The sequence below is a fragment of the Bos taurus genome, chromosome 10 (assembly GCF_002263795.3).
Source record: "Bos taurus isolate L1 Dominette 01449 registration number 42190680 breed Hereford chromosome 10, ARS-UCD2.0, whole genome shotgun sequence".
NCBI lineage: Eukaryota > Metazoa > Chordata > Mammalia > Artiodactyla > Bovidae > Bos > Bos taurus.
In genome coordinates, this window is record NC_037337.1 from 33565195 (window position 1) to 33580554 (window position 15360).

Below are 15360 nucleotides of genomic sequence, written 5' to 3' on the forward strand. Positions count from 1 at the left end.
TCCTATTATTATTACATCAGCTCTACCTCAGATCGTCAGGCATTACATCCCAGAGGCTGGGGACCCCTGCCCTAGAATGTAAACTCCATGAGGGCAAGTGTCTTGACTGTTTAGTGTACTCTGTCTCTCTAATGCTTAGAACAGTGCCTGGAATACAAAGGGGCTCCTTCAACAGCTTCAGTGTTTATCAAATGAATGAGTAGTTAGCTGGCTACATGATGGGATTAGACTGCTGGCCTTAGGACTCAGACTTTCTATATTAGTTACACATGGGCAGTGAGACAGCACAATCTACCAGAGAAGTAAAAAACAGGGGCTACCCCATTCATATGGCCGAGAAATCAGATCCATTCAACTATTGCTGCCAAAGGGAAGACATGGCCATGAAACACACACACCCAGCTAGGTTCTTAAGTCTCCATAGATGGTGAGAAACCGTTGCCACCCAAACCACTGTGACATGCTGCTCCGCCCTCCCCGTGTCAACAGCAGAGTCATGAAGGTTCTGAGAATCTATTGCACAGTTCCACTGGGGAAAGATTTGACGCTTCAGCAGCTAACTGCCTAGGGCAGAAGCAGGAAGACCATACACATCAGAAGGGAGGTGGAGTTTACGGAAGAAATGGAGATAAAGGGGAAACCAAGGAGGCACAGCAAGCCAAATTATTTACTTCTGCTTGGTTTTACTGAGACCTATTTAATACTAAGATCTTAATATCTGGAGACTCTTACAGACACCAGGCTAGAGAGCGCAGAGATTACTTTTCAGAGAAGTTATACACCTACACCCATGTCCATGAGCTCTTTAAGAAAGCTACTGGGCCTGGAGCAGAAAGGGACTTAAGAACAATTGATAACTATTGATTCTTATTGCAGCATATAAATTCCAAAGGATTTTGTGTAGGTGAACTATCTCTGAATATATCTGTAGCAGGATATATGCTGAAATATCAAGTACATACTGTATCCTCACTGCCTCCTTACTGAGGCATAATCAGATCATGAGCAGAAAACTAAAAGGCTGAATTTTGTCACGGCCAAAACATGAAGTTGGTGGGAAGAAACCAGTTAATTTTGTTTCTGTATTTGGGGGCTCTAAGCTAGTTACTCTATTTCATAAATGGACCCATTTCCCCAGTTCATTAGATACATCTCTGTGATATTTCAGGAAAATCTACAATGGAAGAACAAAAGGAAGATCAACTAGATTATGAGTAAGTAATCATAATTATACAAAGCCACATGCAAGGACCAAGGTATGAAGAAGGCCCGCTGTTGATGTCTTCCTTCATGTCCTAGTCTTCTCTCTCTCCATCTACTATCTAATCATCCCCCACTGCATTCCACCCCAAGCACTTTGTGCCCTCCTGAAGGGTAGCGTTTATAAATTTTCCCTTCTAAGTGATAGTTATTGTAAAGTCCTTCCAAGGTAGGACTATCTTTTCCAAAATCATCCCTCATTCTTACTCAAAAATCTCTCTGCCTCACTAACTTGTTTGTGGCTAATTATTTAAAAAGCAAACTACTTAACTGATATAAGAAAAAGAAAAGTTTACTGAGAGCTTCCCATGTGCCAGGTACCCTTTCTAGACCACTCTAGTGTTAACCTTTATTTTATTCAAATTTACTTCAAAAAGATGTTTGCATTCTTGAAAGCGTATGCATGGATCACATCTGTTAACTTAATGGAGTGATTGTCATGGTACATTTTCAAGCTTTGTAGCAGGCACTGGGGCAGAAGTTTTGAGATAAGGAGGAAGGGAAAGACTAAAGCCCTCCCTGCCAGTGGAAATCACTTGTGCCTCTGCATGAGGCCGGGCCCAATCATTAGGAATGTGCCAGCTACCTGGATAAAAGTACTCAATAAAAGTGGATTGCATAAGCAGATTCTGTGAACAATTTGTCTGAGAAACCAGTGCAGAGGGCTGTTTAAGGAAGCAAGACTTCTCCTGGAACCAAAGTAGAGGTGCACTAGTATATCAAACACTTTGGCTGAGAAAGCCAAGAAAAACCTCCCTAACCGAGTTGAGACTTACTGAAACAAATTGTAGAGCATGATTAAGAAATATAATTTCCTAAGAATGAAAATGGAAAACTATGTTCCCAGAAACAGTCAGGTTAATGAATTTAATGCCTTTTAGATATGCCCTTTAGTCCAAAGATTACTGACCTTAAAATAACTGGCCCTTGTTCATTTTGGGGACTGAGTCTATAGGTCAGAGAAAGTGGAAATCTTAAGATTGGCCCAGTCAAAGAAGAACATTAACAGTTTGAATATGGACCTTGAAAGGGATATGCAGAGAATAGATGAAGCAAATCAGGACCTTCTTGTCAAAATCCACAAGAAAGAAGATGAGATTCAGAGGTGAGTGTTGGGGTTCCATGTGGAAAGTACTCAGTCCAGAGGATGGGATGGGGAAAAAGAGACAAAATTGAATTTTCCAGTTTGTTCTAGATATCTAAATCTTGTACAGCAAAGTTTCTCCTTCATTCTTCGGCATTTCTCTACAGCTCAAACCTGAACTACGGCAAGTTTCAAGGAGATTCCTAAAAAATTGGGTGATATTTACCTGAGTTGAAAGAACATTGAGGTATTTGACTTGGGAATTAGAGGAATCTTACTTTTCCTGCTTTGAAAGTGATTCTGAGTCTAAGAATCCAGGAAAGAAGGGCTTCCAACTTGAGATTCATATTTATGGTCACTGAGGTACCCTTGAAACTGATATACGTGTTTTATCAGTTTTGAAACTGAGTTCCTTACTGTGTGCTTGTGTCATCCAGGTTGGAAAATGAGATCACTCAGACCAGAGACCTGGCAGAGGATGAGGAGTTGGAGAAGGAGAACACCACCACGATGGAAAGGGAAAGAGCCTTGCAGGAGATGGAAGAAGAAACTGCCAGACTGGTGAGCAAGAAACTGGGAAGTGCTATTCAACAGGTTATATTCATCATCCTGTCTCTCATCAACCGTCAGATAAGTTGCTGTTGTTGTCGAGTTGCTCAGTCATGTCTGATTCTTTTTGACTCCATGAACTGCAGCACTCCAGGCTTCCCTGTCCTTCACTATCTCCAGGAGTTTGCTCAGACTCATGTCCATTGAGTTGGTGATTCCATGCAACCATCCCATCCTCTGTTGCCCCCTACTCCCCTTGCCCTTAATCTTTCCCAGCATCAACGTCTTTTCCAATGAGTCATCTCTTAACATCAGGGGGCCACAGTATTGGAGCTTCAGTTTTACTGTCAGTCCTTCCAAAGAATGAGACAGTCTCTCCTTTTTACATACACTGTGTAGTCAACTCAAAAGTCGTGGCAGGATGTGACCATGCTTGGAAAGGAATGTGTGGAGGTTAGGGTTTCTCAGGTAATATTTAGTACCAGAAAGCCCTGTGTGTGGGCATCTCTGTCCCTGGTAAGTTGGCACGTATATATTGAGATCAAACCACAGATTCCTAACCTGACATTATGCAGTAAGATAGAGTTCTTGCAGGAAAAATCACTGGAGTGAAATGGAGAACAATCAACTGGAAAAAAAAGAAAACAGATGATGATGTGCACATGCCCACTTACACTCTGCTTCTTTCTCTCAACAGGAAAGGAAGAATGAGACCCTGGTCCACAGCATAGCAGAACTTGAAAGACAGGTGGGATAGGGCTCTTGTGTTCCCCAGTGTTCCCGCTGCACGCACAGTCATCAGAGAGGCAAAGGAGCAAAAGTGATCATAGGGGATTCCACACGTCAGACCAGCCTGTGCTGGGGTGGGAACGACTCTCCTGAGACTTAGCCCGATAACATAAATAAATTCCACAGATCTTCCCTACGAGTATCAGATGAAAGAAATGGGTGGGGTATTCAGGATATTCAATGATATGATGGGTTCTTCATTGCATTATAAGGAAAAGGATTCCAGTAGACATTTTGGAAGTGATTGGCTGGCAACTTTGTAGTGAGAATTAATTTTACTTTCAACAGAGACTTTTAAAAATATTTAATTCTTAAGGATTCCCTTTTCTTCATCTAGACATTCCCTTTATCTTAACTCCTGCTCAGAATACAGTGGGCTTCCTATGTTTATTGTGCTTTCTGACCCAGGTCTGCAGCCCTGAGTAACCCAGCATGGATTAGGAGTTTGGAAAAGTACCCCTGTCTTGAGCAGATCTAGCTTTGATGACCAAGACTAGTGGGAAGAAATTGGAAGCAGAATAAAAATGTTTTCAAGGGTACCGAGTATCCACCAAAGGACCATCTCCTGACAGCTTTTATCAAGGCCAAATTACCAGCCCACACACACCAGAGAATATCTTTGTCTTTTTTTTTTTTTTTTTTGGATGTATTTTTTGTTTGTAATTGAATTTTTTTATTTGAAACTGTAGCTTACAAGGAAATCTCAAAAAGCAACAAAGTGTGAACAAGACAATCTAAAGGGAACCCCAGAAGAGTCAAAGGTAAATGGAAAAGCAATCTTGAATGGGTTTGGACTATGTGAACAGGAAACAAGCCTTCAAGTTGAAACAACTGTCAAAGTTGAGACAAATTCTTTGTAGTTTTACCCATGTCAGGCATAAGCCTGGGCCATTGAGTGCTGAATTTTCCTCTGCTCTTAGTCAGGAATTTTGCTCTGAAGCCATATATTTTGTTCTTTCTTCCATGAGGAAGAGCATAAACACAAATATATATTTAACACTGGAGGCAGCTGAAGTCCCTAATTTAAATCCTGGCCCCAGTACTTGGTGTGGTATATGAAGGGCAATTTAATCAGTCCCTCCCAACTTCAGTTTGAAAATTGAGTGAAATTGTGTATATAAACTATTCTTTCCCTTTTCTGGACTGCTAAAACCTGAAATCACATAATTTTAAAGTGACTATTTGAGTCTGGCTAAGCAATGGCACCCCACTCCAGTACTCTTGCCTGGAAAATCCATGGATGGAGGGGCCTGGTGGGCTGCAGTCCATGGGGTCACTAAGAGTCGGACACAACTGAGCGACTTCACTTTCACTTTTCACTTTCATGCATTGGAGAAGGAAATGGCAACCCACTCCAGTGTTCTTGCCTGGAGAATCCCAGGGACGGGGGAGCCTGGTGGGCTGCCATCTACGGGGTCGCACAGAATCGGACACGACTGAAGCGACGCAGCAGCAGCAGCAGCAAGATATGTGTATGAATTCATAGAGACAGAGCTGCTGATACTGCTGCTGCTAAGTCACTTCAGTCATGTCCAACTCTGTGCAACCCCAGAGACAGCAGCCACTAGGCTCTTCTGTCCCTGGGATTCTCCAGGCAAGAATACTGGAGTGGGTTTCCATTTCCTTCTCCAATGCGTGAAAGTGAAGTCATTCAGTTGTGCCCGACTCTTAGTGACCCCATGGACTGCAGCCCACCAGGCTCCTCTGTCCATGGGATTTTCCAGGAAGAGTACTGGAGTGGGTTGTCATTGCCTTCTCCGAGAGACAGAGCTAGGATCTGTAAATCTACTGTATGCTGGGAAATTTACATATCCTGTCATGGGATCCAGTCTAGGAAAAGAATAGTGAGTTTTACCTGCTAAGTAAGGTGATTACATGCGTGCTAAGTCGCTTCAGTTGTGTCTGACTCTTTGCGACAGCCACATAACTTCCTCATCCACACCAAAGTTCACAGTCTTGGCCCTTGATGTAACCTCTGCATGGAACATATTTCCTCCAGATGTCCATTTGGCTAATATTTATCATTTAGACTTCAACTCAAGTATCATCAAGGAGGCCTTCACAAACCACCTATAATAGCTCTTACTCCATCACTCACTCTCAGCACATTTCTGTGCTTTTATTTCTTTCACAGCACTTATCATTATCAGGTTGACTTATTTGTTATGTCCCCCACCTAGAATGTCAACTCTGTGAGGCAGAGAGCCTATCAATCCTGCTCATCACTGTATCCTCAGTACTCCCCTTGCCCTTTCCCTGTCATTCCAGTAGAGTGGCCGATATAAAATGGCTTTCATCAAATATTCAAGGAAGGAAAAGAGGAATACAGGGAGGAAAAAAGGAGTAATGAATATATAAATGCAAAGGGAATAGTGACGTTTTCAAGAGTGATATTTTCTAAGAGAAATAGCTAAGGAAGAAGGAAGCTAAGAATTGAAGTTTAAGGGCAAAGGGAGCACTGACGAATGCTCAGTGGATTCACCAGGCAGCTGACAGGATGGTTTGACTGCTCTCCAACAAAGAGATATCTGAAATGTGCCTGACGCACTTCAACCACCTGTGAGATAAACTTTGTGATAGCATTTCAGAATGAAATTCTGTTTTTGCCTTGCTGAGTTACCAGCCTCCTTTCCTGTCTATAGGTTAAGTTACAACAACTGGAAGCCTCCTGTGCAGACCAAGAGAAGGAGCTGGCCAAGGTAACCACAAACTTCAATGTTTCTTCTCCCAAAGGAAGGGAAATGTGATTCTTGGTCCAACAATCTAACACATTCTTCAGATGATTGAGTTTTAATAATGTTCTACTTCTAAAACTACATGGGATCAGGAGGAGAAGAAGGAAAGGAGGATGAATACAGTATTCTAGGTTACCTACTATTTAACATTTCTACAGGATACATTCCATAATGTCTATTTCCCACAAATTAGTATCTATTCTTCTCCCAACTGTCCCCAAATAATCCCCATGGGACTATAAAGCATATTCTCAGAAAATGAGTTTATATGTACAAAAAACATATTTAGAAAAACTAGAAGCCTACATTTAGGGTCTTGTACACAGGAGGAAACAAGTATACTATTGTTCTTGTAGAAATTCCCTGAGAAAATTTAAGACTAATAAATTTTGCTTCCCAGGTAATAGAAGACTATGCATTCGTGGCCCAGCTCTGTGAAGATCAAGCTCTCTGCATAAAGGTACAGCCTCTCAGTAAATAGCTAGCAAAGGGTTTGTTCAGGTACACAGTGAAATGGAAATAGGTTTTTCAGCAAAGACCACCTGGAATAATTTTAACTCTTCAAGGTGTCACTCCAAAGGGACTTTAAAGTCTTTGACACTCCACCACCAATATCATTCTTTTACTTGCCTCGTCTCCCAGCCCCTAGTGCCTTTAACTTAATGATGAGCACTTGTACTATTTATAACCCCAATTATTCCCAGGGGCCTGTCCAATGGTGAAACGTAGTGAGAGATCAGTACTGATGGAGTGAAGGCTAGGAAGGAGGAAAAGTGGCAGTGGGAACATCAAACATTTATGTTATGATGTAATAATGTGTGTTTATTATGATTAGGAAAAGCACAGGGCTTTAATTAGTAACTGTGCTTTCCTTTATTTCTCTTTGAAGAAGTACCAGGAAACTTTGAAGAAAATACAAGAAGAACTAGAAACTCGGTTCCTTGAGAGAGAAGTGTGAGCTTTAGCAAACAAAGGAACATCCTGGTTTTAGTGGTAACTCCATCTCAGCCTGGGTCAGAGCAAACATCTCTCTGACTAATTCCAATTTGGAATTGCATAAGCCCTGACACCACATATCTTTCCCCTCCATAGTGATCAGGTCAACTCCCCCTACACTACACCAACTTTTTTTTTTTTAAGGCAAGATAAATGAATTCTTATACTGTTATTGTATAAATACACAATTTTTTTTAACAGCACCATTTTCAAGTGTATACACAATATGATTATAATAAACCAAATCTAAAATGCAGGTCCTTTTCCCAGCTTTCTTAAAAGACTCTAGAAATGCATTTCCCTTCCTAACTTTATCATATTACCAATTATTTGGGTTTATATTAAGGCCAGAAACATGTGCCTTAAAAAGGACTAGAGGTCAGGCACCTTGATAAGCAGAGCATGCCTTATATTTCACAGGAAAGGCCTTATAATAATACCATCTTCACTTACCCCAAATATAAAGAAATTAAACCATATGGGATAGGCATGACATTAACCTCCAGACACCTGCAAAGACTATCATATTATGAAACTCAAACTGTATACTATTATACTATATTAAACATAAATAAAAGAAAAGCCTCCCCCACCCCCCAAAAAAGATGCCTTGAGTCTGTCAGAAGAGTTCAACTCTTTTGCAGTGGTTGTTTAGTCGCTAAGTTGTGTCCGACTCTTCTGAGATTCTATAGACTGTAGCCCTCCAGGTTCCTCTGTTCATGGGATTTCCCAGGCAAGAATACTGAAGTGGATTTCCATTTCCTCCTCCAGGGTATCTTCCCAGCCCAGGGATCAAACCTATGTCTCCTGCATTGACAGGTAGATTCTTAACCACTGAGCTACCTGGGAGACACTTAAATTCTTTAGTTTAAATCAAAAACTTCAATTTTTTGACCCTCTTTAGAAGTTAAATCTTAATTCAATCAAGAAGTATCTCTATTTATTAAATATTTTGGAATCTTAGGATGAAGAGAAAGAGACCCAAACTGCATAAAGCCTCTAACTAAGCAGGCACACATGGTGGCCTGGTGTCCAAGGCACCGGGACCTGGAGGCTCTCACCCTTAAAGGACACCTTCAAGTCTCCCAAAATCCTACCTGAGTACTAGGTATGGCTTGACTGCTAAGCTAAGTTTCTAAACCAAGACTATTCAACAAAAATTTATATGCTATCTGTTAAGTATCCACTAAGCCATTTACTGAGTACTTGAAAAACAAGTAATATGACTGAGGAAATTATTTTTTAATTAATTTAAATAGCTGCATGTAGCAAATGGCTACAATAGTGGACAACATAGCATTAGACCATAAAACTATTTTAAAATAACCACCATATAGTATGAATCTCCGTGTGTAATTTATCCAACCTCTGTCTTGGTTCTTTTATCCCTAGGTCAAAAGTTATGTGCATGATCTCCACAAGCAAAGAGTATAACAGCCAAAATAACAAGGTAAGTACCCACTCCATCTTTAGCTTCTTCAGCATCATTGCTTTTCAAAGGAGTTTCCAAAATCGCTATAAGCCACCAAACATCTAACAATCTTCCCAGGTGCATTTTCCAAGAAAAATACTAGATGTAATTTCAAAGCATTTCAACCTTAAACCAAGAGGACACTAGGAACAACTGTTTTCCCTCCTACAGTCATGCAAATGATGTGCTCTCAAATAAACCAGTCCAAGAGCAGAGAGAGTTTAGAATGGAAGCAAGAAAGAACAGTAGCTGAGGATGCACTCTATGGACAAAAGGCCAATATATATACCACTGCTCTGCACCAATCACAGCACTCTTTCCTGATGATCCCAGCATCGTCCTGAATCTTTCACTGCACAGAATGCCAAGGGCATCTATCACCGTCTAGCTAGAGTTGGCCTATGAGTGAAAACATAGGAAGCAATTGTTTCTTTATGACACAGCTTCCATGTTTGTATGTCTTTAACATCATGATGTTACCAGCACATATGCAAAGGTCTGAAGGAAACCGATGTGGACATAGAGCACCAGACCTCTGGGCCTGTTTGGTGTCTTATGGCAGCAAGTACATAGATAAATCTTATTGGACTTGAGTTGTAATTTATATTTCCTTTAGAACCAAGGCTGACATTAATCCAGAATTTTATATTGTTGAGATATACAGTCTTTATAATCATAGAAAGGAGAAGCCATCTCTTCTTTAAAAGCACATATCAACAATTGACTATTATCCTTAAAGTGCTCCAGATGTTTGAATATTTATTAGACTGTATGACTGTAGTTCTCACTGTTCTGAACAGGTTATTCTGGTCCCAAGTTTATATATTCCATTCAGCAAGCAAAACTCCTGAAATAAATGAAATCCACCTCTCTAGAACGAAGCTTGGCATGCTCCCCAATGTGTCCCATCATCTAATCCCAGTGGCTCATTAAATTATTCCTTGTGGCCACCTATCAGAGAAACAACAGGGTGTATTCATCAAGATTATGAGAGTACCATGAGATGGTTCAATTACCTATGAGGTTTAAGCAATCCCTGTGGAGAGGCTACCTGAGCAGGTGACCAGCTAGCATGCCACTTCATCTCACTCAAGCTATAGAATCAAATTTGTAACCCAGAAAGCTACTTTCTAATTCCAGTTCTGCAAGCCTCATTTCCACAGTTTTAAAATGTGATCATAATTTCTCTTCCTTTTTATCTCACAAGGAAGTTAAAAGGAAAATAACTGAGAAAACATTTGGAAGAGAAATGTCATAGAAATCCAGAGTATATCCTCATCTTTACATTTTTATATCTTTCAAGTTTTATCTCTAGAATATGTCTGTGTGGTTTGTATAGCCTACAAACTTCTCAAAGGGTCACTGGCTAATCCAAAGGTAGGGTATAGTTGAGAGAGCCCAGAAAGTAGACTCAGAGGATCTGGGATCCAGGCCTGGTCCTGCCACTTACTAGCTGTATGACCTTCCCTTTCTATGTCTTCTTTCTTATCAGAATATTAAAAGGTGATGCAGTTACATATATATGTGTACCGTGTATATATTTATATGGGTTTCCCAGGTGGCTCAGTGGTAAAGAATCCACCTGCCAATGCAGGAGACACAAATTCAATCCCTGGGTCAGGAAGATCCCCTGGAGGAGGAAATGGCAACCCACTCCTGTATCCTTGCCTGAAAAATCCCATGCACAGAGAGACTGGCGGGCTGCAGTCCATGGGGTCGCAAAGAGTCAGACATGACTGAAGGACTGGGTGCATATACACACATCCATAGATACACACATATATTTGGCTTTGAAAATTTCATCTCCTTATGCATATGAAAAAAATCTGTAAAATTTTATCTAAAATAACATTTAATTAACAGCTCAATGAATATTATTTGGCAGTGATAATAGCCTCCAGATATTGTTTATTTATCACTGTCCTTTCTTCTCCTAGGATAACTCTCTCCAAAAGAAGAAAGCAGGGTTCTGTAAAAGGTAAGTAAATATCATTGAGTAAACCTCCCAGAAAATTAGGAGTTCTACTTAGCTGCTCTGGCAGAGAGCAAAGTCTAGCCACACAACCACACACACACATAGAGTCAAGTCAACAATGACTGCGTTTCTCAGTCAATGTTACGACTTCCTTCTCTGAAGGTGATTACCAATCTCAGCTTTCCAGTATTAGAAGCCAGTGGCCTAGCAGTAATTAGAAACAGGAATCTTATTACCTAGAAGAGATGTGGTAAGTCTCTTCTTACTCCTTTTTCCCTTTAACACTTTCAACTAGTTTGATGTGTCTGGTTTTCCAGTAACATCAGTAGATTAGAAATGGCGAGATCCTTCTGTGTTTCATAAGCATGATGATTGGGTTTTTATACTATTGCGCGAGATATGCCTCCCTCAAACTTTGCTACATCAGCATACTACCTCTTAATGTGAAAAATAAAAATAGGGAGAGAATTTCTAAATGCAAGGATACCACTGCCTAACAACAGATAAAAGGGAGAGAAAATGATTGTGAAAAAGACATAGCACCTAACAGTATCCAGCACACAATAGCTGCTCAAAAATCTTAATACAAATAAGAAATCAAAATTCAAACAACTGAGTCAATATTAGCCCTTAGGGAATCAATGTCATTGCAAAGTAAAATTAGTATCGAAGCCCTTTCATTTTTAAGAAAAGGTCAAATTATGTTCAATATGTTTAAGAAGGCATCAGTTCGGTTCAGTTCAGTCGCTCAGTCGTGTCTGACTCTTTGCGACCCCATGAATCGCAGCACGCCAGGCCTCCCTGTCCATCACCAACTCCCGGAGTTCACTGAGACTCATGTCCATCAAGTCAGTGATGCCATCCAGCCATCTCATCCTCTGTCGTCCCCTTCTCCTCCTGACCCCAATCCCTCCCAGCATCAGAGTCTTTTCCAATGAGTCAACTCTTCACATGAGGTGGCCAAAGTATGGGAGTTTCAGCTTCAGCATCAGTCCTTCCAATAAACACCCAGGACTGATTTCCTTTAGGATGGACTGGTTGGATCTCCTTGCAGTCCAAGGGACTCTCAAGAGTCTTCTCCAACCCCACAGTTCAAAAGCATCAATTCTTCAGCGCTCAGCCTTCTTCACAGTCCAACTCTCACATCCATACATGACCACATAGAGAAAGATAAAGTTAAAGTGGTATGACATGTGATTTAGAAAGAGTCCCATCAAAATGGTTAACATAAAATTATTGGTGCTTAAAGTTCAGCTCCAATTGTCTGGAAAATTTGCTTAAGAGGGATACTCCTTCATACCAGATAAGTGAAGTATTACATATTCCAATATCCCTAAATGCATGTTCCCAGAACAACCAGAAGAATTTTCCCTAGAACTCCTAGGCCACCTTCACCAATAATTCAGAAACCAGTGCCCAGCATGGAATTGCCCACGTGAACTCCTAGGATAAAAATTGTCTGCCTTAAAGAGAGTTAGTAGCCTAAAGAAAAGTTAGTAGCCTAAAGTCCAGCAAATCTACCTTATCACATCAAACTGCAAATGTCTTTCCTCTTGTCCTGATCCACATCCTTGGGACACTGGTATATGTGTGCTAATAAGAAAGCAAGGTTGTTCCTGAGATTGTCCCTAGGCATGTCCTTCCAGAGATGTCACCCCAGACCCTTCTCATGAATATGGTATCCAACATTGAGGAGAGTGGTGGGAAGAGGATGGTAAACAGCTCTTGATTCTCATTTTGACCAAGATCCTGTACTAGAATGGATCTTGTCACCAAGATTAACTCTACAGGAAAACTTCAGAAAACTGGAGGGCAAGGGCTGTTTTGACTGGTGAGTGGAGTTGAACAGTGAACTTGTCGTGGGGCAGAATGCAGCCTGCCACACCTTGATGAGGGTAATATAGCAAAGGAAACAGGGGAGGCTTGCTCATGTCAATCATATTAAAACCACAAGTGCAAAACAATTAATCAGTTAAAAAAGAAATCAAGAGTACCATAAGGAAATTTACAGCAATGTATTAGGAAATATTAAAGGTAACATGAATGAAAGAAGAAAATACTAAGATCATGGATAGCAGGCCTTAATATCATAAATATATCAATGGTCTCCAAATAATGAATAAAATCAATTTAATTCCAAACTCCTCAAAAGATTTTTCATGAAATTGAATAAAATGATAATAAAATATAGCATATATGGGAGAGTAAAGGGTCAAATAATGACCTGGGCAATTTTAAAGGAGAGTTAAGGAGTGAGAAACATGTCCTTTGAGATATCAAGACTTACTAGGAAGCTACAGTAATTATGATGGTGTGGTGTTATGACAGGAATAGAAAAGTCAACCAATGGAATAGAACAAAGAGCTCAGAAACAGTGTATGTACAGAAACTTGATATATGGCAGGGATTATATGTCAGAGGGGAAAGAAAGGATTGATTGTTCAATAAATATGGTGGGAAAAAATGGTTATCTAAATGAGAAAAAATAAGATTGAATCACTACTATATAGTATAACAAAAATCAAGCCCAGATAATTAAAGATGTAAATGTCAATTTTTAAAAGCTTATAAAACTCAGTCATCTATTGCTACATAACAAATTGACCCCAAATTCAGTGACTGCAAACAGCAAACATTTTATCAACTCACATTTTCTGTGCGTCAGAAATCTGTGAGCTACTCAGCTGGGTGGTTCTAGTTCAGGGTCTGTTATGAGGATGCAGTTAAGATGTTGGCTGAAATTAGTCATTAGAAGGCCTGGCTGAAGCCAGGGGATCTATTTCCAAAGGAGCTTACTCACACAGCTGGTTGTTGGCAGGAGGTCTCAGTTCCTCATAACAAGGACCTCTCCAGCAGACTGCCTGTGTGTCCTCACAAACTCACAGCTGGCTTCCTCCTGAAAGTAAGGAGGAAGCTTCAGTGCTTTTAGTACATAGCCTAGGAAATCACATGCTGTCACTTCCGTGATATGCTGTTCTGTAGAAGCAAGTCAGTCAAGTCTATTCCATACTCCAATGGAAAAGAAGCTCTCAAAAGGAGGAGTAACAAAGAATTTGTGGATGTATTTTTAAACTACCATAAAGATTTAATAGAAAATAGTATCTTTTAGGCCTAGGGGTAGAGAATGACTTTTCAAACAAGATACAAAAAGCATTCATTCTAATTAAAAGGAAAGGTTGATAAATTAGACTTTATTAAAAATAAATTTTGAAAAAAAAACTTTTGTTCTTAAAGCAGGTGAAAGTTATAAACTAGAGGGGAAATATTCCAAATATACACAACGGCAAATGACTGATATCAAGAATATACAAAGTTTTCCTACAAATTAATAAGAAAGGCCCAAACAGCATAATAGATAAATAGGCAAGAGGAATCACATAAGACCAATAAACATATGGACAAATGTTCAGCTCCATCATTCGTCAGGGAAATGCAAGCTAAGACCATAGTGATATATTACTTTATACACATTTGATGGGCAAAAGCTTTAAAATCTGACAATACCAGATGTTGAAGAAGCTGTGGAGCTGCAGAAACACACCCTGCTAATAGAACATAAATTGGAGCAAAAACAATTTTCCAAAATAAAAACAAACAAAACAAGATACCTTTAAATAGTGATAATGCTGAAAGATAATTAAACATGGTGATGAGAGACAGAGTAGCTGGCAGACCAGCAGAGGGGAAGAGGTTGCCTTTAAAAGGGGTTGTTAGGAATAGAGACATTTGAATATCAAAGAATCAGACATGCATTTAGGTATGACTGTTTCGTTCCGGGTTTTCTAACCTCTAGTTAACAGTTTCTCGGCTTTCTCTTTCCAGGATTTTTCAATATTTCTTTTTCACTACCCTGTTTCTCATCAGACTGCTGGGCTACTTGTTGTTCCATATAAGCTTCATAAATCCAGATCTCTTTGTCAACATATTGCCCAGGATACTGAGCAGGAACGTCTTGTGGAAGCTAAGATGTTTCCTCTTTCCATCTCTCACGCTTGAGACAGAGGACATGTTGCCCCACTGATCCCCAAGAAATATCCTTGAGCAAAAGAAGACAAGTAGCATCTGAGCCATAGACTAGGAGACGCAGAACTTGTGGAGGGAAGAGGTTTTCTTCAGTTTTTCCCTTGAGGTTTGCCTACTTCATTACCATCCCACCTTGCACTGTCTTTCCAAGATTAACCTTGTCCAGTAAAGAGCTCTGTCAATGGATTTCTGTGGCTATGTGCATAAGCTAAATAGAACCAGAGAGTAAACAGAGTAGACAATTCTTAGAATAATATCATAGATGCTGAACAAAATTAGAGTTGATCACTTCTTCTGGTGAATCTTAAAAATTTAAGACACTGGATCCCTGCAAAGCAGAAGATTGTTCATTATTTATATTAGAACTCTTTGGTTAAAAATTGCCTTAGTTTAAGTTAATGTATAAATCGATAGCACACAAAAAAGTATTGCCTCATGGAACTAAAAATCTGGGACTCCAGGCATGGCTGGATCCAGA

At 40.0% G+C, this 15360-nt stretch overlaps 1 protein-coding gene and 1 non-coding gene across 10 annotated transcripts; both read left to right on the top strand.

The window, feature by feature from the left end:
- Positions 1-495: 495 nt before the first annotated feature.
- TMCO5A (transmembrane and coiled-coil domains 5A) lies at positions 496-15068 on the top strand. Of its 9 annotated transcripts, NM_001076467.1 has the most exon segments (13): positions 552-600; positions 1169-1256; positions 2216-2365; positions 2782-2905; positions 3591-3641; positions 4372-4443; positions 6325-6381; positions 6818-6877; positions 7307-7371; positions 8378-8521; positions 8806-8863; positions 10822-10862; positions 14682-15068. In NM_001076467.1, coding segments are annotated over 9 exon segments (636 nt in total). In that variant the 5' UTR covers positions 552-600; positions 1169-1242; the 3' UTR covers positions 8421-8521; positions 8806-8863; positions 10822-10862; positions 14682-15068.
- Positions 11204-11308, top strand: LOC112448624 (small nucleolar RNA U13). The gene has a single exon (XR_003037006.1). It is a non-coding gene; the product is annotated as a small nucleolar RNA U13 (small nucleolar RNA).
- Positions 15069-15360: the final 292 nt, after the last annotated feature.

Coding starts and splice junctions, on each gene's coding strand:
- TMCO5A (XM_059890664.1), top strand. CDS start 1,180: ATGGAAGAACAAAAGGAAGATCAACTAGATTATGA. Junction 1,215..2,215: donor GAAGATCAACTAGATTATGA/GTAAGTAATCAT, acceptor CTGAGTCTATAG/GTCAGAGAAAGTGGAAATCT. Junction 4,444..6,324: donor GAACCCCAGAAGAGTCAAAG/GTAAATGGAAAA, acceptor TCCTGTCTATAG/GTTAAGTTACAACAACTGGA.